The 27,245-nt window shown below is 46.4% G+C and overlaps 1 protein-coding gene across 4 annotated transcripts in view; it reads right to left on the bottom strand.

The window, feature by feature from the left end:
• Positions 1-234: 234 nt before the first annotated feature.
• The window catches only part of TNFSF12 (TNF superfamily member 12), a 503,302-nt gene continuing 476,291 nt past the window's right edge, over positions 235-27,245 (bottom strand). For all 4 annotated transcript variants that reach the window (XM_069646220.1, XM_069646221.1, XM_069646227.1 and 1 more), the window contains one exon: positions 235-1,715. In XM_069646220.1, coding sequence (XP_069502321.1) covers positions 1,464-1,715 — 252 coding nt within the window. In that variant the 3' untranslated portion in view covers positions 235-1,463. The remainder of the gene's footprint in view (positions 1,716-27,245) is intronic.

Genomic DNA, 27,245 nt, shown 5'->3' with positions numbered 1-27,245 from the left:
AACTCCGCTGGGGTTGTCGGACATGGCATTTAAGGGCTTACCTGAGACCCATATTCTTCTCATTGAGTTCCACTGAGCAACCAGGATTCACTGCAGTTATGTACATAGAACATTATCAAGGAACATACAATTTTGACATAACCAAATTAAAGAATTCTTCTGTGATGTTGAGGTAGCACAAGCAAACTTTGCAATCTGCACATGGCAGATGCTTCAATGGACAAAGTAGCTCAATTTATTAATTCTTGTTCTTTATTTTTGTAGTGGGTTTGATAACGAATTTTAAAAGCATTTAAGTTGAATAGTCAAAATGCATTTTAGACAATTGTAACCCATAAGAACGTTCCTATAAGTTGGCTAGTAGCACCCTCATACCTCGCTACATGCTACCGTTTTAAGCAGCAACCAAGGTACCCACTGGTTTCAAGCGCAAAAAGTCCCAAAAACGAGATGGTACACAATCAATACAACCAAACACAAGGTTTCCTCTCCTAAAAGTCGCATGTATCAAATCTTCTGCAAAAAGCACATTTGATTTGGAGAACTGATAGAATCAGAGGAATATACTGGCGTCACATCTACTGTCAGGACACTGCATGATAGAATGATCAAAAAGTATAAAATAATCACATTTATAGGAACAGTCGACCTATAGAAATCTGCTGTTAGAAAATTATTACACAAACTCCTGCTACATTGGCCCTTCATTTTACGAGAGTTTGTTATAGGACCTTCTGCTATAAAACAATTATACAAATGCTGCTCTTGTTATACTCTTTTTCTTATATATAAAATGCTAGCTAAAATCAAATTCTGCTCCAACACATCTTTCCAATGCCCCTTGCTGAAGAACACACCTTCTGCAAGAAGTCCCCAGCCAGCCCTAGAAATCCCAATTAGAAGAAGTTCCTCCATTTGATTTAACGTTGCCAACTTTTTCTGTCGCAAGCAAATGTTTGCTGTGATATGAGTTCACACAGGAGGCATCATTGCCACAGTACTACAGTGTTCATGCATATGCAAGAGACTCCCATTAGAGAAATAGTTTGTCTGGGAGGCAAATATTGCAAAGGTCAGATTCGTTTGTCCCTCCAAAAATTCTTCCTATTTTAAGAACTTTTTCAAAAACCTACAAAGTGGACCTCTTTTTTCACGGTCTATTCTGTCAAAAGAATGTTCTCCTCGTCCTCAATAATGCTCATGATGGGAGAAGAAAATGTGATAAGAAAACCGGTGACTGGCATTGCCAGGGATGGGCAATCTGTGGCTCTGGGGGCACTGATGTGAAGATTACGTAGACATGATTTTCCTGCGGTTGACATTGATCGACAAAGGGTGTGTAGATGCTGGAACGTCATCCGGCATGTAGATGAAGGGACGTACCCCACCTTTCTGTCAGTCCAAAAAGGGGATCTATAGCAGCACAGTGACCTCGACCCTTATACCGGCTGGCTCCACCCATCTCAGTGTACCTGAAAGAGGCCAAAGTATGTGAGATACCGTTCTGTTTTGAGACTGACGTCTTTGATGGTCTTAATAAGGATGGCAGAGTTAGGTTGAAGCAGGACCAGGCCGGAAACTTGGCAGACCTTGACCTCGGCCTCCTGAATACTTGCGGCAGTGGTGGAGAACTCCTCCAAGCAACGGAATGCCACTGCCCCATCCAAAGCGATGTCCAACTTCATGTAGATGCTCTTTCCCTCATTGAAATGCACCTAAGGGAGTGTAGAAAAGAATGCAGAGGAATGTTAGGGTGGATTGCAGCAGGTCAAAATAAATCAAGAGTGGAGAAATTCAAGAGCCATGACAACATCTGATGTGGATTTGTTATGGACAGTGTTAAGTGAGACTGGCACGTTTTTGGAGTTTGCATTACAATGTCAACAAGCTGCAATAACAAACAAGCCGTTTGACATTCAGTACACATCGGAAATCCAACTGCTGATTCTGGGATTCTGTCTGGCCACTCAGAATCCCAAATGCATGCTGCTTTATCATACAATTAGCAGTTGTCATACAATTGGTCATTTTGCAGCTCGAGAGAGTATGGAATTCTGACTGAACAATTAGAATTTAAGAATAAAGATATGGAATGACGAAGTTCCTCACCGTAGTGACTACCTTACTCTTAGTCCATAGTCTCCTTTCCTCCATAACTGTGGGACATTCTGTCCTTTGGGATGGGACCGAGCAGTTTTTAAGCAATAAAAATAGATATGTTGTCCTTCTTTTATCTTTACACAAGGCCACCGCACGTGACCGCAGCCCCGCCCTCCGCATCGCCCTTTATTCCTTTTCTATCGCCAGGTCCAGGACCATTTAGCCACAATAGAGGATACTTATTAGAGGGGACGGCGGGCGGGTGTATGAAGGAAAGGGGACTATGAACTAGGAGTAAGGTAGTCACAGTAACGTTGTCATACTCCTACATCCCGTCCCCTTTCCTGCATACTTGTGGGAGATTCCCAAGCACTGACCATAGGTATTACAGATGGATAGAGGTTTCCCTTATTGGAACAAATGCTTAAGAACTGCCTGGCCCAATTGGGCATCAGCCCAGGGGCTCAGGTCGAGACAATAATGTTTGCATAAAGCCAATGGGGAGGCCCATGTAGCCGCCTTGGCAATGGACTCCCAAGGGACATACTTTTGGAAGGCAACAACAGGCGCTTTGCCCCGGACCAGATTTGCATGAATGCCCTTTGGTGGTTGAAGGCCTGGAATCATGTAGGCCTCAGAAACACATGAAACTACCCAGAGGGAGATGGATGCTTTTGAGGCTGGTTCACCAAACGTAACAAAGAGTTGTGAAGAACTTTTGAGTTCGCTCGTCCTATCAAGATAGAACTTCAGAGCCCGTCTGACGTCTAAGTTGTGCAGGACTCTCTGGGCATCAGTGACTGGGTTCGGGAAGAAGAACAGTAAGTATATTGACTGGTACCAATGAAATTCAGACACCACTTTAGGAAGGAACGGTGAGTGTGAAGCACAACCTTATCCTTATGGAAAGTTAGGAACGGATGTTCCACAGAAAGATCCTGAAGCTCACTTATATGTTGTGAAGATGTGACCGCAATCAAAAAGGACACTTTTCAAGACAAGTACTTGACTTTGGTAGTGGTCATTGGTTCAAAAAGATTATGATATAACGCGGTGAGGACCACATTGAGATCCTATTTGGGTTAAGGGGCCCGAACTGGCGGAAAAAGATGGAGAAGACCTGCAAAGTGTCTTTTGACGACTGGATTAGACAGTGAAAAGGAGTACTTGTCTGTAGACAGGTATGCCGCAACGGCCGAAAAATATGTCCCGCATGATAAGACATGTATGCCAGAGGATGCAAGGTCACTTACAAAGGACATAAAATTGTCAATAGAAGCCTGCCTGGGATCAAGCTCTTTGGCTAGACAACCAATGGCTAAAACGGAGACACTTGCTCCTGTATTGAGCTCTTGTTGAGGGCTTTCTTGCTGCTTAAATAATACGTATTGTGGGGTTTTGACAAACTGTGAACCTGTAGGCGCTGGTGGGATTGGATAGTCCGATATTTGTTAGTTTGGCAGCTTTGTCAGGTAATGGATGAGTCAGGTTTGTTTTTGTGTTAGACAAGTGGTTTGTTTTATTTCTTTAGTTAAACAGCACTAATGAAATTCAATCTTAAACATGGAGGTGCCAGTTTTAACATATTGACACTTTACACAGCGACCGTCGCCTCCGCTACTCCGGGACACACAATTGCCAACCGGCCCAGAACGGCTATCCAGCCCCCTGGCACCCCCAAATGGGTAGGACCAGCCCACCATTTTTGACGCTCATGAAATAACTCAATTGGCCTTGAAAGAGACTAAGGTTGAAACGCGCGTCGGCTGTGTAAAGTGTCAATATGTTAAAACTGGCACCTCCATGTTTAAGATTGAATTTCATTAGTGCTGTTTAACTAAAGAAATAAAACAAACCACTTGTCTAACACAAAAACAAACCTCACTCATCCATTACCTGACAAAGCTGCCAAACTAACAAATATCGGACTATCCAATCCCACCAGCGCCTACAGGTCCACAGTTTGTCAAAACCCCACAATTTGTCTTCACAATCAGGAACCCTGGAGTTGGTTCCTTGACAAACCAGGACTTAGGCTGCAGGTTTGACGAAGTAAACTAACTAACTAGAAGTGCGCAGGAGTAAGGGAGTTCCGCATTTCAAAAACTCCATCCATGCTTAAATAATACGTATGTTGTCCTCGGAGAGGTTGAACTGCACTAACGATCAGAACTCAGGTACGAGGCCGCCAAGCTGAACGATTGTGGTGAGGGGTGTCACAACTGGTGATTGCTCTGGTGAAGAAGGTCGGGAATCTGCGGCAACCTGATCGGGGAGAACACTGGCAGGTGCTGCAGTTCCGATAACCAGAACTTGGCTGGCCACCAAGGAGCTATGAACAGGAGAGTGCAGTTTGATGCACTACTGAGTTTCCAAAGTGAACGATGAATCAGTGGTAAAGGAGGGAAGGCATAAGCTTTCATGTTGTCCCACGGGACCTCAAGGGCGCCCCCCAAGGAAGACACTCCAAGCCAGTCCCTGGAAGTATACAGAGGAGGATTCCTGTTCAATGATGTTGCAAAGAGGTCCACCTCTGGAGTACCCCATTGCTGAAAGATCTTGGTAAGAACATCAGTGTTCATCTCCCACTCATAACGCCGCAGATTGGTGGCTGAGTGAGTCTGCAGCCACAGTGATGTGACCTGGAATGTGCACAGCTTGGAGCCAGACATTGGGCCTCATCACGAGTTGGGTGCTAACCCTGGCGCTATTCCCGCCGGGGCTTTTAGCCCTACCGCCAAATCCCCCGGGGCTATTAGCGCCGGATCATGGGTTTGGCAGAATGGTAAGTCCCCATTCCCCATTGGGCCCATTCGGGAATTTCCCATTCCCCATTGGGCCCAATGGGGAATGTTCGGCGCTATTACTGCCGGCGCTATTACCGCTGGCAGTAATAGCACCGAAAATCGGCAAAATCGTGGCGGATTTGCCCCCAGCTCAGAGCTGGGGGAAAATCCGCCAAGCCCGTGATTTGGCAGACCCTTAAATGCTGCGGTAATAGCGTTACCACTGCATTTAAGGGTTACCGCCAAACTCATGATGAGGCCCATTGTGTTGGAAAGCCCAATTTCAAATTTGGATAGCAATGTCCACCAGGAGGGGAGACTTGGTGCCCCCCAGTTTGTTGATGTAAAACATTGCTATGGAATTGTCCGTGCGAAATCGCACCACACTGTTGGTGATTGAGGGTTGAAAAGCCTTGAGCGCCAGAAAAACTGCCAGGAGCTCCAGGCAATTGATATGGAACCGCCTGTCTTGAGGTGTCCACAAAACGCACATCTTTAGGTAGCGCTGTGTCGCTCCCCACCCCAGAAGGGAGGGGTCTATAGTAACTGTTACTTGTGGGCAGGGCTCCTGAAAGGAGGTCCCCACTGAAAGGTTGCCGGCAGACGACCACCATTGAACATCCGCCGTCATGTAGGATGGGACTGGAATCATCTTGGAATTTGGTTCCATAACCTGAGACCAGTTGCTCTGAAGAGCAAGCTGAGTGCGCCTCATTTTCAGGCGTGCAAGAGGTAGAGCTAACACGCAAGAAGCCATGAGGCCCAAGAGTCTCTGGAACTACCAAGCCGCCATGTGAGAGGACTGGCGGAAGAGCTGGCATATGGTCAAAAGGTCTGCAATCCTGTCCTCCATCAGGAACACTCTGGTACTGACGGTATCCCAACGGAAACCCAGAAAGATCAGGTCTAAAGCGACCATCATCGACGAGTTCCATCAGTTCACCGACAGCCCAAGATGGAACAGGAGCTGAAGGGGTGAATGAACATTGGCCGTAGCGGCCTGTGGGCAAGGACTGCACAGGAACCAATCATCTAAGTATGGATATACATGAACCACCTGCAGTCTGAGGAATGCTGCCATGACCAACGTCATCTTCGTAAAGGCATGCAGTGCCGAGCTGAGACCAAATTCCAACTAACCAGGCCCCCCTGAGGCCAGCTGATCGGTCACCAGGCCCATATTGCATCTCATTGGCCGCCGGCAGGCGAAGCAGGCCCTCTCCCTCCAAGGCCCTCGGGAGGCAAGGCCAGCTCCTGTTTTGAGCCTGTTTTGCCGGGGTTGCCACCTTGCCAGCCCGCCGGACTTCTGAGACTGGTCCATCACCAAGTTCTACTCTTCTGAGGTACTGATGGGCTGATAACTACCCCTCCTGCCTTCAAAACTGTAAGAGTTTGCACGCTTATTGAACTGTCTGCATAATGCATCTCACCAACCCATCTACTCACCTTGTTTGGATGCTCCCCTGACTTTTGAATACGACTTCAGTTACATGTATTACCTGATTAACCATCCCTTTGCTGACTCTGCCTGCACGCAGTCCTCTTAGAGAGCCCTGCTATATTGTTTGACTTACTTTGCCAGCAGCTGCTCCACGTGTACTTATGCTTACTGCACTGCTGTGTCTGCTTGTACGCTCCCCTCTCATGTGCCCTGATGCACCTGTCTGAAAAATGCAAGTTGATTAGTGCCATGCCTCTGGTCGCCCACAGAGCACACCTGATTAATTTGTGTTGTGCCCTTTGGTCGCCTACAGACCACACGTGATTGTTGTGCTGTGCCCTATGGTCGCCTACAGACCTCACCTGACTGTTGTGTTGTGTCCTATGGTCACCTACAGTCCACACTTGATTATTGTGTTGTGCCCTATGGTCGCCTACAGACCACACGTGATTGTTGTGCTGTGCCCTATGGTCGCCTACAGACCTCACCTGACTGTTGTGTTGTGCCCTATGGTCGCCTACACTCCACACTTGATTATTGTGTTGTTCCCTATGGTCGCCTACAGACCACACGTGATTGTTGTGCTGTGCCCTATGGTCGCCTACAGACCTCACCTGACTGTTGTGTTGTGCCCTATGGTCGCCTACAGTCCACACTTGATTATTGTGTTGTGCCCTATGGTCGCCTACAGTCCACACTTGATTATTGTGTTGTGCCCTATGGTCGCCCACGGACCACATTTGATGAATTAGTCTGGAAGCAGTGCTAGAAACCTATAGGCAAACGTTCCATATTGTCCTTGCATGAGCTGCCTGATTGTCCTAGCACCCCGGCCCAAGACTGATTTCACAATCTCCATAGTCCACCCCACCCATCGGCTGGCGTACCGCATTTCTGCTATCGGGATATCTCATAGTGACCTGCTCTTCCAAAGTATTACGTATCGTGCCCCATGGTCATCTTCAATCTCCCTTTGACCCATGCTGAGCCCTGTGTTGTGCCCTATGGTCGCCATTAGACCACATTTAACCTATGCTGGGCCCTGTGTTGTGCCCTATGGTCGCCACTAGACCACATTTAACCTATGCTGAGCCCTGTGTTGTGCCCTATGGTCGCCACTAGACCACATTTAACCTATGCTGAGCCCTGTGTTGTGCCCTATGGTCGCCACTAGACCACATTTAACCTATGCTGAGCCCTGTGTCGTGCCCTATGGTCGCCATTAGACCACATTTAACCTATGCTGAGCCCTGTGTCGTGCCCTATGGTCGCCATTAGACCACATTTAACCTATGCTGAGCCCTGTGTTGTGCCCTATGGTCGCCATTAGACCACATTTAACCTATGCTGAGCCCTGCGCCGCACCCTGCTGCGCCCCTATTAGTGAATGTCTCACCTAGCCTATATGTGCCTTGTTAGTGATTGCCTCACCTAGCCTATATGTGCCTTGCCACTGAATTGCCCATTTGTGCCTTGCTAGTGAATGCCTCACCTAGCCTAGATGTGCCTTGCCACTGAATTGCCCATTTGTGCCTTGTTAGCGAATGCCCTGTTAGTGAATGCCTCACCCAGCTTATATGTGCCTTGTTAGTGAATGACTCACCTATCCCAGATGTGCCTTGCCACTGAATTGCCCATTTGTGCCTTGCTAGTGAATGCCTCACCTAGCCTAGATGTGCCTTGCTACTGAATTGCCCATTTGTGCCTTGTTAGTGAATGCCCCACCTAGCCTATATGTGCCTCGCTACTGAATGCCCACATGCTCCTTGACACTGAATGACCATTTGTGCCTTGATAGTGAACGCCCTATCCTGCCTATAGTCGTAAGCACCCACGTGCACGTATCTGAACTCATTGAAAAATGCTGCATCCATTATTGCACTACAGCATTATAGCTGTTACTCTAAGTTTTATCACCATGACCCAAATCCTCACGGCATCTCCTGCCTCGCTATCAGACCTGATCCCACATATGCTGCCCAACATAGTGACTAATAACCCTACCAACTCTCCACCAAATAATATTAGTGCCAGAGGTGAAACCTTCACCTCCCTCCCATGCACCTTACTAGACAGAAATCTTAAACTTCGCGCAAGACTCACACAACTTTATGAACCACCTAGAAGAACCTTACCACCAACCAACCTAAAAACAAATTACCTACAAAAACCACACCAGACAGTAACAACAAATGCCACTACAATCAAAAAACAAAAGTTCAAGACTTCAGACACCAACTTAACTACCCTTAGCCAAGCAAACATGCCTAAAGAGACGCTAGTACTCAAAGGAGCACTCCTTAACGTGAGATCCCTTGTCGCCCATGCCCTTGACATAGCCGACCTCATTATAGAACACAACCTGGACTTCATGGCAGTAACCGAGACCTGGCTACATAACGCAGCCGGACCATCGTTAATGCTAGCCATTCCAGAAGGCTACACCATAACAAGACAAGATAGGGACGGCTCACGAGGTGGTGGAATTGCCATCATCTCCAAATTGAGCCTCTCTCTCAGAACATCCCCTCCTCAAATCTTACAATCTTGTGAAAATATCTTGGTTAAATTCCAGATAAATAATATACAAACCCTCACCATCCACTTAATTTATAGACCCCCAGGTCCTCTCGGCAACTTTGACGAGGACTTGCATAGCCTAATTACCAACAACCTTAAACCCACCTCCCAGCTTCTATTATTAGGAGATTTTAACCTTGGCTTTAATGACCCTATGGATAAACACGCCTCAGACATCGCCAATACCATCAATGCATCAGGCCTATCTCAGAAAGTTAACAGACCCACTCACTCCAAAGGGAGAACACTAGACTGGATAGCAGATTACAACTGCACAGCCTCCATCACCTCCATCTCTCCTCAATCATGGACAGATCACTCTCTCGTCACCTTTAACCTATCTACAGCCAGACCCTCTCCGACGGTCCCATTGCTAGCACCTCCTTGTCTAACCAGAAACAAAAAAAGCATTATAGCGGAAAAAGTCATCCCCGCCATCCTACCCACGCTAAACGCTCTATCTGACAATCTAGACCCCAGTACTCTAGTTGAAGAATATAACAAGATTATGCTCAGCACACTGGACAAAATCGCCCAGCTCAAACTTAGAAAAAGCAAACCTAAAGCACACCTTAACAAATGGTTCACGCCCCAATTAAGAGATTTACGACTCCTAAAAAAAAAATGAAAATTCCTGGAGACTATGTCCCTCTATCGAAAATAAAGCAAAACTATCCTCTATCTCCTCTCACTTTAAAAAAGAAGTGAACCTTGCCAAAAAGAACTCCTATGATGAACGTATCACTAACTCTAATTCTAGCATGAGAGAACTCTTCGCCATACTGAAAGAACTAGAGTCACCAATAGTCACACCAGACTTAGTCACCAAGGATAATACCTGGTGCACAGACATTCAAAATGCGCTAGCAAATAAAATCAATACACTTCAAACCAAAATACAACAAAAAAAAGATATGCTCAATCTTCATCACTCCCCTAACACCTCTACACATAGCATCTCACCAGAGGCAAACAACAAATTTCACTTTTCAAAAACCTCCCCACTAGAAGTAGAAAAAATCATTCTTTCACTCAAACCATCTAACTGCAAGGGCGATACCTGCCCAGCAGAGTTAATAAAAGACGCTGCTAGAGACCTCTCACCATTTATTTCTAAATTAATCAATGCCTCCTTCACATCAGGCACTATCCCAGCCAACTTAAAACATTCCTGGGTGCTCCCACTTCTCAAAAAACAGACCTTAGACCCACTTATCCCAACCAACTATCGCCCTATTACCACTGTGCCATTCCTCCTCAAAATACTGGACAAAGCCGCCTATATTCAGATACAAAAACACCTTGACTTGTATAAGCTTCTAGGAGCAAGACAATCTGGTTTCCGTCCACTTCATGGAATGGAAACCGCCTTGATTGATTTAAAGACTCAGGTCGACGAGCTGAGAGATGGAGGAGGAACAGCACTCCTGCTCCTACTTGATCTCTCAGCAGCATTCGACTTGGTCGATCACAAGGTACTCTGTAAACACCTGGATTCTGCTGCCCACTTCTCTCCTGAGGCCATCAAGTGGCTAGAATCTTTCCTAAGCGAAAGAACTATGAGAGTATTTTCCCCTTTGGCCGCAGCTGACCCTACCCCGATATCATGTGGCGTTCCCCAGGGTTCCTGTGTCTCGCCTACCCTATACAATATCTTCACCAAACCCTTGTTCGATGATCTGGACCTTCTGGGTATCACCTACACTAACTATGCAGATGATACACAGATTCTCCTCCCGCTTTCTGGGGATCATAGGAAGGACTCGGAATTGGTGAACAGGGTATATCTCATTGTTCAAGCATGGATGGCCACACATGGCCTGTGCTTGAACGATGACAAGACCGAGTTGATAATCCTGGATACACATAAGAACACCAAAAAATTAAGTCAGGAATTCTCTTCCTTCAATATTGATGGAAACCTTATCAGGGTCTCCAAGGAAGTAAAAACCCTCGGTTTCTACTTGGACTCCACACTATCATTCGATAAACAACTTAAATCCTTGGCTTCCACCACCGCCTACACCTGCAAACTGATAAGAGCAGGCAAGCCTTTCCTCTCTAACAACAGTTGCATGATCTTGGCTAGAGCACTTATCCTCTCCAGGATCGACTACTGTAATGCCCTTTACAGTGGTGCCAACAAATCAACCATCCAGAAACTACAAACACTCCAAAACTATGCTTTGTGAGCTGCACTGGGCATAAATAAAAGGGCACACATTTCCACCATTAGACGTCAACACAAATGGCTATCTACAAACCACAAAATTCAATTAAAAATGATCTCGACACACAAAGCTCTTAACAACGCTGCCCCAAGCTACCTCACAAACAAAATACAAAAAAAAACCTCCATCAGACCAATGAGAGCTACTAATACTAACTGTCTGGTAGTACCTAGATTTAAACTAACCACGGTCAGTGAGAATAGTTTCCCTGTGAAGGCGGCCAAAACCTGGAATCTATTACCTAACAATCTAAGAGCAGATCAGCTGTACCCACTATTCAGAAGGAATGCCATCCAATATCTTATCTCCAACGATCACTAGACACAGGTTTATAGTATTCTCAGACCTGACACTGGTCCCTCTCCTCTGTCTTACGACATGTCTTACGACATTTCGACCTCTCCTCTGTCGTACGACATTATGCGTACCATCCTCTATGGAACTCATCGACTTGCACGACGATGGTCCTGCACATTTGTATACTATTACTGTATCCTGTATAATTTGTATAACTTGCATAATATCTATAATATCCATTACTGTATCTTGTATAATATGTATAACTTTCACTGTATCCTGTATAATCTGTAACAATGTAAGCTTCGCATTATCCTACCTGCTGCGCCCTTCTACCTATGGGTCTGGAGCGCATTAGAAATAAAACAAACAAGCAAACAAATGGAAGCACACGATACTGGAAGTGTTCCATCCCCACGGAGAGCTGTAGACATTTTCAATGCGGGCTCCAGATCAGAATGTGCATCTATGCATCCTGAAGGTCTACCACGCTAAGCCAATCGCTCTTCCAGAGAGAGGACTTTATCTGGCATGGCGTTATCGTCTTGAATTTCTCTTGGGGTAGAAAGAGATTGAACTTGGATAGGTCGAGGATAGTGCGCCGCCAGCCTGGTTGGGTTTGGGCACTGTGAACAGACGGAGTAATATCCCTCCCCTTGCTCCCTCAAGGGAACAGGTTCCACTGCTCTGAGGTCTAGACGTTTCTGTACCTCGGCTCTGAGGGAGGGAGACCCTGTTGCTGGAGAGGAGGGTGAGTGGGTGAGGTAGGGGGAGGAGCAAGAGGAAGACCGCCCAAGTGACTGACAAAACCCATTGGTCTTCTGTGATGATCTGCCACACCTCCAGATGAGACGGAATTCGTCCTCCCACCGGAGTCTCGTAAAACCGATGAAAAATACCATTTATATGTTTTATCATCGGCGAGACCACCTGTTGTTGAAGAGGAGGCCGTTGGCCGAGAGAAAAACCATCTGCCTTGTCGTTGCTGTTTACGGCGGGCCCACCAGCTGGTGCATCTGCTCGGTGCTCACGGCAGTCCTGAAAGCCTCTGAAACCAGAGAAGGACCTCGTTTGAGAACCCGACCTCTGACTATAAGGTGCCTTTGCGGGAGTTTTAGCAAGGACCGACAATGACTTGGCAGTTTGAGTACTTGCCTTGGACTTCGTGAGTTCCTCATCCGTAGAGGAGTGGAAAAGTGATTTACCCTTGAAGTGGAGTTCAAGCCCCTTGTCCTGAACTTCCTTCGAGAACTTCGTAGCATGGAGACACGCTTGGCGGGAGATGCTACCCTGACCATAAGGCCTCAAACGGAAGTGTCTTTGCGATGGGCTGCAGCCTCAAGTAGATCCTGCGCCAGAACTATGACGTCAGATAAGCCGCCCTTGAAGTGTTCGAGCCTATCAGCAGGAATACATTCCTGACACTCGGCTAGCTCCTTCCACAACTTCACAATGGCAGCCGCCAGGATAAGCTCAGTATTAGCCTGACACAGCTGAAGAGCCAAATTGGAAAAATCTTTTTCCCAATGGCGTCAAGAAGCTTGTCCTCCTTGGAAAGGATGTGAGATGCTGCAATGGGGGATGTAGAGGCTGGCTTCGACTGGAGAGTAGCTGCTGCCACCACCGCCGGTGAGGGGAGCGCGCATGCTGACAAGGATATGTCCTCAGACGCGTCAAGCTTATAGCGAGCGTCAATTTTCTTGTTTAGGTGCTGCCTGGAATGAGGTTTTTCCCAGACCATATGGGCATTGGTCAAAACGTTCTTTTCGAGAACAGGCTGGTGCGCTCCTGTGTCGACAGAGTGAGGGCTCCAGAAAGTACCCCCTCTTGTGGAGCTGGGGGCTCATGTATTGGAATGTCTAGCAACACCATCATATCCCAAAAGTATGGAGGAAAGGAAGCAGGATGTAGGAGTATTCCTAATCTAACTTTTCTTCATCTGACACCCCATTACTTTCACCCATGCTAGGTAGCACCTTCACAGTCGAGGACATTTGCTATTACATGAAGTGGAACAGCTGATTCTCTCCTAGGCCACATAACAAAATACAATAAATGGTCTTGAGTGGCGGAGAGTGGCAGTCCTGCAGTATTCTCTTCTGCAGAATCTGCTTTCCCTGCCCATACTTTTGGAGGCGGAACCCTTTCCTCACTACTCTACAATTACCCAAACAGTCCACGGAGCGGACGCGGAGAGGCGGCGAGTGGCAGTCCTGCAGTATTCTCTTCTGCAGAGTCTGCTTTCACTGCCCATCCTTTTGGAGGCGGAACCCTTTCCTCACTACTCTACAATTACCCAAACAGTCCGCGGAGCGGACGCAGAGTAGCAGCGAGTGGCAGTCCTGCAGTCATGGCTGACAAGGCTGCACAGACTGCCGCCCCCCTAACTCCCTGACAGGTGATGTAGAAGCAAGGCGCTGGATGCGTAGCTCGCGCCCCCTTTCTATCTCGGAAGAACTGACGGCAACGACACCTAGTCAAGACCAATTTTTCCCAACAGGAAAAAGAAGCAAACCAGTAACAAAAACGTTAAATTACAAACAAATGCGAAAGAAACCAGCTGATTCTTTGACCCTCTTCTCAGCCCCGACAGAAGAAGACCATCGTGTAAAGACCCATTCGGAATTGCACCATCCGCTGGGGTCTACACCACCAGCCACGGAGGACCTGTATCTGGAAGTTCCACCGACCGCGAGCCTCCCAGACCCTGCGAACACCGTCCCACTGACCCGCTTACCTGTTGGTCCCGGAGGGGATGACAGGTTCGCGTTGCCCTTGGGAGAGGAACCAGGTCGACGGCAAGGAGCGAAGCCGCTTAGTGACATCGACGAGCGGCAAGTCCTCAACGCGGGCATTAGCTTTGGCGGTGGGGGTCAAAGTTTGCCGACTATGAGTGAGCCAGCAGTGACTGAGAACCAAGTGGCTGTACCCTACAGCCGCGTCGCAGTTAAAGCCATCATACACAGCGACGCGGATGCAGGAGAAGTAAACCTCGCCCAGGAGGGGCGTTACAACCTGCAACCTGCACCAAGGGCCTCCCTCGACCATCTTCCTCCAGAAGGTGTGCCCGATTACGGTTACCCCGGCGCCGACGAAAGCCGACAAACAACGTTAGATAAGCCGAGCTCCAACATCATGCCGGCCACGACAAACCAAAGGAAACGCCCCAGACATTAGCCGACAGTTCTCAAAACAGCGAAAAATAAACGACCTGAGAGGAAAAAGAAAGAAAACAAAAAAAGAGGGCTGTTTCTACACACGGGCTTTGTCACAAAAAAAAAACTGCAACAGAATCACATCCTATTCGAATAAGACTGGGAAGGCAATTCAAACTGTCTCCAATCAAATCCTGCTTACAAGCTTTTTCAACTCCAAAAACCCCCAACGCTCACTGTGCACAGCGGAGCTCACTGACATTGAAATATTGGAGGCGCTCGAGGTCAGTCAACCTACGTTAAAACAGAGGAGGACTGATTACCAGTCATTCTACCTCCAAACGTTGGCGACCCTGGCCACCTCCAAACTACACCAAATGCACAGAGGTTCCACTTACTAACACTCTAGAGCAGATTTCAACCCCGCTCAAACCGAAATCACAGGCTCTGAAGGTGGACGGATCGGCGCCCCATATAGACCTTCGCGAACTATCAACGGTACCGCCTGGGACAAACTCTACCACAAACGACGACATTGACCACGGAGATTTCCAAAAAAACATTTCAAATGAAAATATTACGGATTCCACCTCTGCAACCACTAAAGGACAAGCTCTCTCCCTACCTAGCTTTCCTCAAATTTTTCCGACAGACAAACTATCAAAAGCATCGGTTGGACTAAACTCCATGGCTACTGATGCCCAGAATTCTGACTTACAACCTTTAACGTCTGAAACCCAAGTACCAACAAACCCTCGAGAGGAGGGACCTCAACTTCATCCTAAACTTCCCCGGTTATCCTCAAGGCCTCTGGCTGACCAGGTCAAGAACAATGTGGCTTCAATGAAGGGTCTGGCCAGACCCACTACGCCAGACCATATCATTGCCTCAGAAAATGAAAATTCCAGAAACACTGGAAACAGTTTTGGAAGTTCAAAGTCGATTCCAGTTTTACCTCCTGTACAGGGTCCGCACCGAAGATATTCTCTGGACCAACTGTCTACAAGACATCACCAAAAATCTTCAACGGCACCTCCATCTATTTCACTACAAAAAAGCCCAAGAGGCCAATCAAATTCACCTACAAAAGTCCCACCAGAGAGAAAACTTGACATTTTCTCCATCATGTGGGCAATATCAATAGGTCTTACCCGTTCACAAAACTTTATGAATCTTTGAACGAGACCCTAGAGGACCATACCTCAATCCAGGCGATGATGTACACTAAGCTCATCTTTTTAGAGGGCTACTTGATGGCCCACGAAGAAAGCATGAAACAGGCTAAAGAACAAAAACATTATTCTGCAATTCCCCACCATCAACTCAGAGATTCAAATTCATCAATCGCCGACTTGAGGCAACACAAAACCTTTAGAGAGATGGGGGAACAAACCTCTACGTTCATAGATTTGACTGTGCAAACCACCCACAAACACTCGCAAACCCAAACCGACACAATTCAAACGAAAACTGCAACTCGTGCCGAAGCAGGGAGAAAGGATGTGGTGTTGGTAGTAGATGACATCATCCCTTCGGACTCAGGAAACACTTCTGCGGGCCAAAGTGCTGACCAACCCTTCCTGATCTTCAAGAAAAACAAAACAGAAAAGGACCAAAACAAAAAGAGTGAATCACAAACTACGAAGCTGATGAAACAACAGGAAACTTGGTCCAAATCTAGAACGAAACTGAGCAAAGATAAGTCCACACCAGTAAGGAGGGATATTAGTCCTCCATTAACTCAGAATGCTCCAACCACTCAAAGTACCAACACGCAATCTTCCAAAATGATTGAAGACCCCATGGACCTGGATCCCTTGATGAACATCAGTCAACATCTTGACGAATGTTCTCAAACAGATCTCATGGATGAAATAGCCGGTACCCAAAGAAGAACGGTAACTTTTGTTTGTCACTTCCAAAGTTAAGCCGATATATCGGAAGATGAAAACAAAAATCAAACTTCCCCCTTCCTTACTCTAGAAGAACGATGCATCAAATTAAATCAAAACTTCAAGAAATCTCAACTGAACGCTAGTAACTACTCGCCTATAAACCAGAGCAAGAACCAACATCCAATAGCACCTCCTCTTCAAACGGTGAACGAATCTAGAAAAAGTTCTACCTCACACAGAAACTATACCGGGACGCACGCCACTCAAAAAGAGGATCAGATACACGAGAAAGTAACCTCTAAGGCAAAATCTGATATAGGCTACTGAAAATCAGGAACCAACACACCCCACTACCGATCCAAAACAGAAAAATACAGCAAGACTTCTAACTCCCTGCAGAAACAGCGGTGGGTTCTAAACCTAGAACAAATCCAGGGAAACCAAGATGACGTGATTCTAAACAGAAGTTCAGTGCTAATCCTGTTCAATCACGTGGCAAAATTGAGGAAAATAAAAAAAGACGACCTAAAGATCGTCGATCCGAGCCATAGGAAAGCAAGGGCGCAAACATATCTTCATGTTACATCAGCAACAGTCAGAGACTTACTAAAAAAGTGAAACCAGAGAATTACTGAGGCTGGGCTATGATCTTACTGAGTCAAAAAACTACAGCAAACACCCAAATAAAAAGACTCACACCTCAAGGGGAAACGAAAACCAACAAACAAAGAACCCAGCAAGTAAACCAACCTTTCAAAAGACTCGTCGAAGAAACAGCAAGAGCTACACAGTAACAGAAAACCAGAGCAAAAATAACGACACTACAGTGCACGCCCCTGTTCGTCCCAACTGTGGAAAATCATCTCCGAGGGGGCAAGCTAAACTAAATCCAAGGTATGGCGAAAAGGATAAAAAAACCGATACAAATACCCGTTCGACCAACATAAGTAACTTATCTCCGCAGATTCTGAGTAAAACTTTTAGTCAATCGGTTCAATCCACGCCAACGAATCAAGGCGCAAATCTGCCCAAGCCGACCGTTACGGGCCTATGGTCCTGGATTCCCAAAGCCCTCCTACCAAGGAAATCTAAATAGCAACTCAAGAAACCCGACTATAGCCACAAAGAACAGCAGCAACTAGACACTGTTAGACACACAATCCACCTTTGTTCTTGGAACACCAGGGGCTTTCTACATTTGACCTCCCCGGGCGAAATTCACCTTGGGGAGTACGACATACTCTGTCTCCAAGAAACGTGGCTAACTAAACCTCCAACTTTAGATGGCTATGAACTCTCCTTGGTGCCGGCCCTAAAAAGTACAAAAGGCCGTCCATCGTCTGGCCTCTTTACAGCTATTCGCATCGGCCACGGCTTAAAAATGGAAAGAGTTTTAACAGCAAACCAGTACCTTCTAGCGTTGCTTCTACAATGGACCCACCAAAGTGACCTTGATAAGAAAGAACAAAGCACGCCCCTAGCCATCCTAAACATATATTGGAACCCAGCGAAAATAGAAGCACCAGCTTTCCTCAGAGAAATGGAAATGGAAATTGACGAGATCTTAACAACACACTCAGTGACACATATTTTAATCTGTGAAGACTTAATGCCGCATGCTCAGAGCTAAAGCCCAAAAAACCTTTGACCCTGGCGGACCTTAGAGGCAAGCAGTGGCAAGACCTAATGAAATCTAGACACTTCCAAAGCCTGGACGTGGTTTTCCCTGATCAGTCATGTCCACCGACTTGGTCAAACGGAGTCTCTCAGTCATCAATAGACCACATATTTGTCTCACGATTGCTTTTGGATTTAATCTTGTCTTTTGAGGTGAAACAGACTAAGGCCAGTGACCACAACCCTCTAATTGCATCGTGGCAAAGTATTAACGATCCAGTGATCACGTTGACCTACCAGCCTGAGCTAAACTCGCAAGGAAACAGATTACGGCTCTCTGCGAAAGACATCAAAGACTTATCGAATAAGTACAACAAGGCCAAATCAAGTGAACTGGAGCTTGTGACTGATTATGGCCCTCTGTTAACAATGTACAAGAAACCTGGCCGAACAAGATCCCTTTCGACATCTGTGAAACACTTGTACGATACATTGCTAGTGGAAAAACGACGTGTATACCGCAAAGCCATTAGAGCCTCAACCAAGCACGACACAAATCAAGCGAAAGGTGCCAAAATTAAAGCAAAATCCATCTACCGCTCTTGGCTAAAATCCCATCGAAGAATTCAATACCAACAGGACTCCGAAGCAATATTGGGATCGATCTGCACAAAAAACTCGAAAGAATTTTGGTCATTGTTAAACTCCAAGCAAACCACCAGGAGCTCAAACATCCAAAATGTGATTGGCGAAGAAACCTGGGAAAAGTATATAAAGGACACGTTCAGACTACCTGGGAACCAGAATCTCGCTAAGCTTGAGAGCCAAGAGTCTCCGTGGGCTAAACTCAACGACCAGGAAGAAATTCTCGATCTAATAAGCAAGCTGAAAAATTCAAGGGCACCAGGAACCGAAGGTATTACAAACATCGACCTAAAGTCGCATCCGGAAGCCTGGTCCACCTTCATCAGCCAAGTCTTTCTAAAATTCTCAAAATCAAAATCAATACCTGCGTCCTGGGCAACAGCTACGATCGTGCCAATATACAAGAAGGGTAACATCAACGATCTGGCCAATTACCGACCCATAGCACTGCTTGACCCTATAGGAAAGCTATTTGGATCCCTGCTATTGAAAAGGTTCCAAAACTGGGCTCCGGAACCTCCGTGCAACGATCCATTACAATCTGGATTAAACAAAAAACCTGGGAACTGTAGCCAACATCCTTTTAATAAGCATCCTGAAACTAAAGTGCTCGTAGGAGGACCGCGGCTACACCTGGCCTTTATTGACTTCACCCAAGCATTCGACAGAGTCGACAGGACCCTAAATTGGAAAGCTGGACCTGTCCAGAAGCCATACTGAACCCCATCAAACAGCTCCACACGAACACGTCAGTACGAGTTAGACTGAACTGTCAAGGTTCACTATCCAACTCTATCATGATCCAAAGGGGAGTTAAGCAGGGGTGTCCTCTGGCCCCAGCCCTCTTTTTGGCTTATCTTGGCGATTTCCAAACATCAGAAATTTCTGTGAGATTGTTCCCTCCACGGTGGGAAAACACACAATCAGCAGATTACTTTACGCGGACGATCTCATCCTGATTGATCAAACACCCATTGGATTACAACGCCAACTCGAAAACCTACACGAATATGTAACAACCAACAATCTGGAAGTACACAAAGGCAAAACAAAAAAAATTACCTTGGAGAAAACAACAAAGAAAACTGAAAAACTAAATGGTTTTTCCAATCAGCAGAGATCGAAACAGTCCCAAACTTCAAGTACCTGGGGATTATACTGGACAATACAAAAAAAAAAAACAGCCATGCAAGAACACTTAAGAACAAAAACCAGGAAACCAGGAAACCAGCCACTGAAGGAAAAGCAATCGATCAAAAACTAGGTTGCTTCTCCACGATCCCAGCGATTGACTTCTATAAAATTAACCTACGGCACAGAAGCGATTATATTGCTCCCGCGTGAAATCTGGCCCAAACTTGAAGCTTACTATTGGCGAACAGTTCTCGGTCTTCCGGCTTCTACACCAGTAGCTTCCATTCGTAGAGAACTGAGTCTTATGTCGCTACAAGGGACCCTGAACTGCAATTCCCTAAGACTTTACAGGAAAATCCTACTCCCCGAAAGTCCATTGTTATACAAAATCATCAAAACGGAACTAGCAGTTGAATCAAACAAACTCGTACAAACCTGGAAGTCGTATGTCTCCTCGCTCCTGAAGGCCATCGAGTGCGATGAAGACGACTTGATTCAAAATCCGGCAAAAATTTTGGAAAACACCAAAGAGTTAGACTGGATTACGACACTCGCAAAAGCTTCAGAAAATAAGTTAACGCAACATCTGCCCACAAATAACAAGAAATTAAACGAACTGCAGGGATACCTCAAACAATTCCCCAACAGAAAAGCAAGAAATTACCTCTTAAGAGCGAGATTAAATCTGCTACGTACAAATGAAATTAAAACCATTAGGGGCCTGTCCAACTCTTCACATTGCAGATTATGTCGCAAGATAAACGAGAAAGAGACAGTTCGCCATTTGTTTCTGGGCTGCCCTGAAACAAAACAACTCAGGACGGCTTACATGCAGCATTTTTCTTCGGACCCCACTTTGGAAAGCGAATCTTGTTGGTGGTCAAGAATGATCAGCGGAGACAAACCAACTTGGCTAACGGCCACATCTCAACTTGTGCAGCAAATTATGGCTAAATCAGACACTTTGACACCTTCAGAATCGGTCTCTGCAGACCAAGATTCCTCGCCGGTGCTTCTACTACCCGAGACTCTAGGCGAGTCGACACCGTGACCTCCCAGTGCAAGTTCAAATTGGCCGTAAAAGGCTGAAAATCCCAGCTGTTCCACTTCTTTTGTTCTAACGAAGTTTGCTTCAAAGGCAAAATGAGAAACGGACTTCGAAAAAGTTCTTTGTAAAAATCAATTTTCTTTTTGATTCATACAAATAATAATAACATTTTAAAAAATAATAAAATAAATGGTCTTGACAAACAGAAACTTATATCCACAGTCCCTTCTTTCATCTAATAAATAATTACCTTGATTTTCTAGAATTTCCTTATGGTCATTCACAAACATTTGCAGCATGATGAATATAATGTTGCATTTCTGGAAAGGGAGTCCACCTCTGCCAGCTTTTGAGACCCTGTTCAGTAGCCCAAAACAATGCTGGCAGGTCTCAGACCCTATTTATTTATAACACCGGGTGGTTGCTAAGGCTGGGGCCAGTGGATAGTTACAATGTTCCCTGGTTTAGAAGCCTTGTCAGAATAAACAGGGCTTCATTCAAAAGGTGGTGGTATTCTAGGTGTAAATACTCGCAAACTCGTTTACTGTTACTGCCAGGATACCAGGATACCACCTCAGAACTGGAGGTAAATACCCCAGATTCCAAGGTGGTGTTATTCCCCATTAGCACCCGGCTGGGGGGGGTCAGGGGACCTCCAATCCAATTAGGAAGCTCGGAAGGTTCAGGGGCTTTACCTCATGGTAAAGCCCACATTCCGAACCTCCTCAGAGGTGGGAGGCCGCCATCTTCCCCGCCGGGACAGCAGGTGAGTGCTCCCCGCACAACTTCCTTCCCATGCCCCACCATCAAATTCCACCTCCCTCGACACCTCATCCTGCCCCTCTTGCAGCTTTCTTGCTGGCGTTGGGAACACTTAGTGTTCCTGGCACCTCCTCGATCGTGGCAATGTTCACCATGGAAATGGAGAAGGGACTACTATCCGGGAGGATAGCTCTGGGACAGCGCGTTTGTTTTGGAAGTAAGACAACGCATAGCAACACAGGTTCGAATCCCAGTCTCCCGCTTAGAAACTGGTCTTCGGTATTAAAGGATAGTTCCGGGACTTTTTTTTATTGTCCCTACGGTTCGGCCATGTGTTTTTAAGCATAACTCGGTAGATCGTAGAAAACTTTCCTATGGACCTTACCCGACTTTTCGTCCATTATCGCACTCGAAATCAGCCGCCATTTTCTGATAATCCTATCATTTCCCCCCATCGCCCTGGCTTACCTGCTTTTGCGGCACTAAATCAAATCCCCCGCCCCTGAAACAGACTTTATCAAAACATTCATATTCCCCGCCTCTATCCGTGACGTGACTGTGCTGCATAGGCAAACGCGCCCAGGCGTCTTCTACGCGACTCCACACAGAACCCGGAAATCAACACAGATTAGCTCACAACACAGCGCGCCACAATTCGGAATATGAAACTGTACTTTTAAATCAAACCGCAAGATTGTAAATTTGGTAAAGTACATTTATTTGACATCAAATGTTTTGAGAATATTCAGCGATTTTCATTTTTATTTGCTCACGTTCCAAAAAGTTCGTTTTGAGGCACGCGATGTTCCTTTGCTGTACACAGGGTCTTAGATCATCTCACAATACAGCGCCACAATTCGGAATATGAAACTGTGGTTTAAAAGCAAACGGCAAGATTGTACATTTGGCAAAGTACATTTATTGGACATCAAATGTTTAGAGAATATTCAGCGATTTGCATTTTTCTTTGCTCTCGATTCAAAATAGTTCGTCTTGAGGCAAGCGATGTTCGTGTGCAGTACACAGGGTGTTGGTTTACGATAAAATAAGCTCTTCGGTCGCACTGATAATCGCATGGCTGTTCCAACAACGAGGCACTAGGCCACCACAACGGTCTGTATGTTGCATCCAGCCGTTAGTACCGCGTAAGGGCATACTTGTACTTGGCGATCGTCCCATAAAATGGTCAGGGTGGTAACGTTGTTCACGCGGAGAAGCAACTGGCGGTTAAAAAAGCCATCCGCCGGTGTCTGGTACTCGTGACACATACAATAATAAATGATGTACCTGTTTGAAAAACATAAAAAATGAAATTAGTCTCACCATCAGATCTTTATTAAAATTATTCATTTTATATATTAGGTCGGGAAATTATTTCATAGCAAGGACAGTGCAACTGGGTATTATACGTCAAGGGGGGGCTGTAGGATACTGAGACAGTCCCCCAGTGCAGGGGTTGACAGGGAGGCAGTGCAGGTGGAGAGTGGAAGGGCCCAGGACCGAGGTCGCAGACAGTGGACCAGTTGTAGCAGGGGAGACGGAGAGAGAAAGCAGAAGCAAAGAGGAAGGTTTTGAGGTGCTTCCGTAAAAGGAGATGGTTCTCCTCAAGATAGTGCGCGGTACAAAACAATATGCCACATAGAACGAACAAGTACAACTTAACCCGTCTTTAAAGCTACTGTATAGTAATTAAATTGCGGTATAAACTCATCTAAAGAGTTACTTACATTATATTTGCATTTTCCATTGTGTCTGTCAATACGTTGGACTCCTCAGCATCTCCCTGAAAGACAGTACTTGCATTATTTTGGATAACAATAATTATAACTGAAAACAAAGACTAGAGGACGAGTACAAGGGTGTACCATTAGGTAAAATAATTACACGATAAATTAAAACTATTGATTTACATGCCTAAAACAAGTCAGTGGCAGAATAGCCAAGTAAGATTACCCGATAGGCGCTTGAAGTGGCTGATGACTGCAATAACGACACGGATGCAGAATCTTCCGCCTTCATATTGAGTGGATACATAAATGGGGAAATTATTGTTAGCTAATGCTACACACTACCGCAAGGCCGAGAGATAAATACGTAAACTTGACTCACCAGTGGAGGGATGTGGACGAATAGAGTGGGAATAGCGGTTGAGAGCAATTTTCGCCTCGCTCGCGGTGTGTTCTTCTTTATTAGCAATGATGTGGAGTACATGTCTGAGCTAAAGTGCCTGCTGCAGATGCGGTATCGATCACCCCTCTTGTCCGCAAAGACTTCTAGGACTCTACTTTCAAGCTCAGACGGTGGATATCCGCAATATCGGACCCATTCTCTTATCTGATCTATTGTCTTAGGGAAAACATGCATTATAGTACCTTCAGATTTATTATGGGTCTTCGAAGGGCAACCGCCAATGGAACAGGCAGGCATTGTGGAAAGTTCTGAAAAGTAAAGATCAACAATTCTCTATGAATACCAATGTGTTAAAAAATTAAATGACACATAAAAGGTTCAATGAAAGGTTCGTTTTGGTTCTTGGAACTATACACGTTATTCACATGCGGATAAGTATTTGAATAACTTTAAAAAAATAGAAAAATAATTTGACTAAACTCAGAACATGTGACTAGTTCCTTGCATGTACTGTCTTGAACGAAAAGAAATTGGACGCAAAATGATTATGGTACATGGCCTTACCTTGACAAACAAACAGTTAGATTCCGGGATCAGAGTAGTTTCTTGTCGTAGAACAGGGAGCAGTTCACAGGTTGCAAACTGACGAGTTTCCTCGAAGTGGTCACGGAAGTTCACAGAGACGAAGAGCAGATAACCAGCACCTTCACGGGTTGACTAGCAAAGCGCAAAGAAGTTCTCATTCGAAATATGAAGTGGGTTATAAAGAATTCGAAACAGGGGTGTGTTTGTGAATGAATGACGTGTATATGTCGTGGCATTATGCGGTTTGCAGGGGGCCGTCCAGCGTGAGGGGGGATGCTTGGCAGGAGACACGGGGTCTGGAGGTAGACATGGGAACAACAACCCATGCTCTATAGACCACTTTAAAGTGTACATGGTCTTTGGCACCTCTTGGCCTTTATCGCTCCCTGACAGCTCCACTTGCCAGCACAAGTACCCCGGTGCGAACTGCCTTTGATAGGGCGGGGGGTGGATTGGGGCGGTGGTCGTGCAGACAAGACACAGGAAGACTCGTGAATGGAGACACACTTATGTGGATTGCAGGGGGCCGTCCAGCGTGAGGGGGGATGCTTGGCAGGAGACACGGGGTCTGGAGGTAGACATGGGAACAACAACCCATGCTCTATAGACCACTTTGAAGTGTACATGGTCTTTGGCACCTCTTGGCCTTTATCGCTTCCTGACAGCTCCACTTGCCAGCACAAGTACCCCGGTGCGAACTGCCTTTGATAGGGCGGGGGGTGGATTGGGGCGGTGGTCGTGCAGACAAGACACAGGAAGACTCGTGAATGGAGACACACTTATGTGGATTGCAGGGGGCCGTCCAGCGTGAGGGGGGATGCTTGGCAGGAGACACGGGGTCTGGAGGTAGACATGGGAACAACAACCCATGCTCTATAGACCACTTTGAAGTGTACATGGTCTTTGGCACCTCTTGGCCTTTATCGCTTCCTGACAGCTCCACTTGCCAGCACAAGTACCCCGGTGCGAACTGCCTTTGATAGGGCGGGGGTGGATTGGGGCGGTGGTCGTGCAGACAAGACACAGGAAGACTCGTGAATGGAGACACACTTATGTGGATTGCAGGGGGCCGTCCAGCGTGAGGGGGGATGCTTGGCAGGAGACACGGGGTCTGGAGGTAGACATGGGAACAACAACCCATGCTCTATAGACCACTTTGAAGTGTACATGGTCTTTGGCACCTCTTGGCCTTTATCGCTCCCTGACAGCTCCACTTGCCAGCACAAGTACCCCGGTGCGAACTGCCTTTGATAGGGCGGGGGGTGGATTGGGGCGGTGGTCGTGCAGACAAGACACAGGAAGACTCGTGAATGGAGACACACTTATGTGGATTGCAGGGGGCCGTCCAGCGTGAGGGGGGATGCTTGGCAGGAGACACGGGGTCTGGAGGTAGACATGGGAACAACAACCCATGCTCTATAGACCACTTTGAAGTGTACATGGTCTTTGGCACCTCTTGGCCTTTATCGCTCCCTGACAGCTCCACTTGCCAGCACAAGTACCCCGGTGCGAACTGCCTTTGATAGGGCGGGGGGTGGATTGGGGCGGTGGTCGTGCAGACAAGACTCGTTTGCCGCAGGGCCTCACCAAGGAGAGGCCATCTAACTGCATGTAAGAGGCAGGCTGCAGGATCTAGTACATGGAAGGCAGGGGGGTGAGTTTATAAATACCTCACCGTCCCAGGAGAATATATGGGTGCAGTTCACCCTGGAGACCCTGGATGCCTAGGCTTGATGCCAACCCGCAAAATAACATATGTATGTCTGCTGCATATGGGTTCAACGGTTATGTGGATTGAAGGTGGGCGGCCAGCGTGAGGGAGGATGCTGGCTGGAGACATGTGGTGTGACAAGACAAGGCACAGGAAGACTATTCAATGGAGACACACTAGATTCATTTAAAAAATCAAAACATCCATTGTTAAAATATATGTTGGGTTTTATTTTAGATCTTAATTTCAATTGAACATAAATAATAAACATTACACATTGTAAAGTTCCGGTTGCAGCACATCCAGGGAAAATCCGCGGTATTATCCACTGTCGCTGGGGAAATGTTGTCTAATGGCAAGTACCGCACAGGCAGGTATTACTCTCCGAACGCGGTGTCCGAGCCTCCCGTGAAGCCACCAAGTGAAGCAACGATAGGCCACCAGCCTGTACCACCTGTGAAAAAGAAAGATGCAAACTGTATTAAAATGACAAAACTTTCTTATCACTGTCGATTCAGGTAAAAAATGTCATTCTGCTTTGAAAAAAATTCTATCTAGAAAATGCACAATATGGAACCAATTTACATGCATTCGAATGATATGTAGATGTAATTTTATATGTGGGAGACGACCATGAAATAGTAGTGGCATCACTGACATCACAACCAGAGTATACTTACTCGTTACTCGGATTACGCGGACGAACAGTGCCGCGAAGTTCGTGCATAAGCACCATCATCATCCTCAACACGGTCCGTGAGAGGCAGGCTTCCCTGAACTCTGGCAGCTCGGTGATGCATTGCGGACTTGGCTCGCCTTCCGAAATGTAGGCCAAGCACCCGGAATTTTCACGGCAGCAGCAGTTCTCCTCCTCAGTTGGCATTAGCTCGCACCGATTGCACGTGCACCAGGTGGAGACGCCGTCCATGCGACATGGTCCAGGCTCTTCATCCGTTGACTGGTCCTCCCAACTGCCGTCCGAATCCCCATCGTTTTCGCGTGCTTGCCTTTCCAGTAGTTCTTCCTCGGTGTACTCGGGCTCGTACATATACGGCATTATTGTAGCCATTGTGTGGTAAAGAAAGTAAAATAATTTACAGAGATGGTACAGGTGTTCACAAGGCCTAG

Source organism: Ambystoma mexicanum, chromosome 1p (assembly GCF_040938575.1).
Source record: "Ambystoma mexicanum isolate Mex_15411 chromosome 1p, UKY_AmexF1_1, whole genome shotgun sequence".
NCBI classification, from domain to species: Eukaryota; Metazoa; Chordata; class Amphibia; order Caudata; family Ambystomatidae; genus Ambystoma; species Ambystoma mexicanum.
This window is presented reverse-complemented; position numbering and strand designations above follow the sequence as displayed.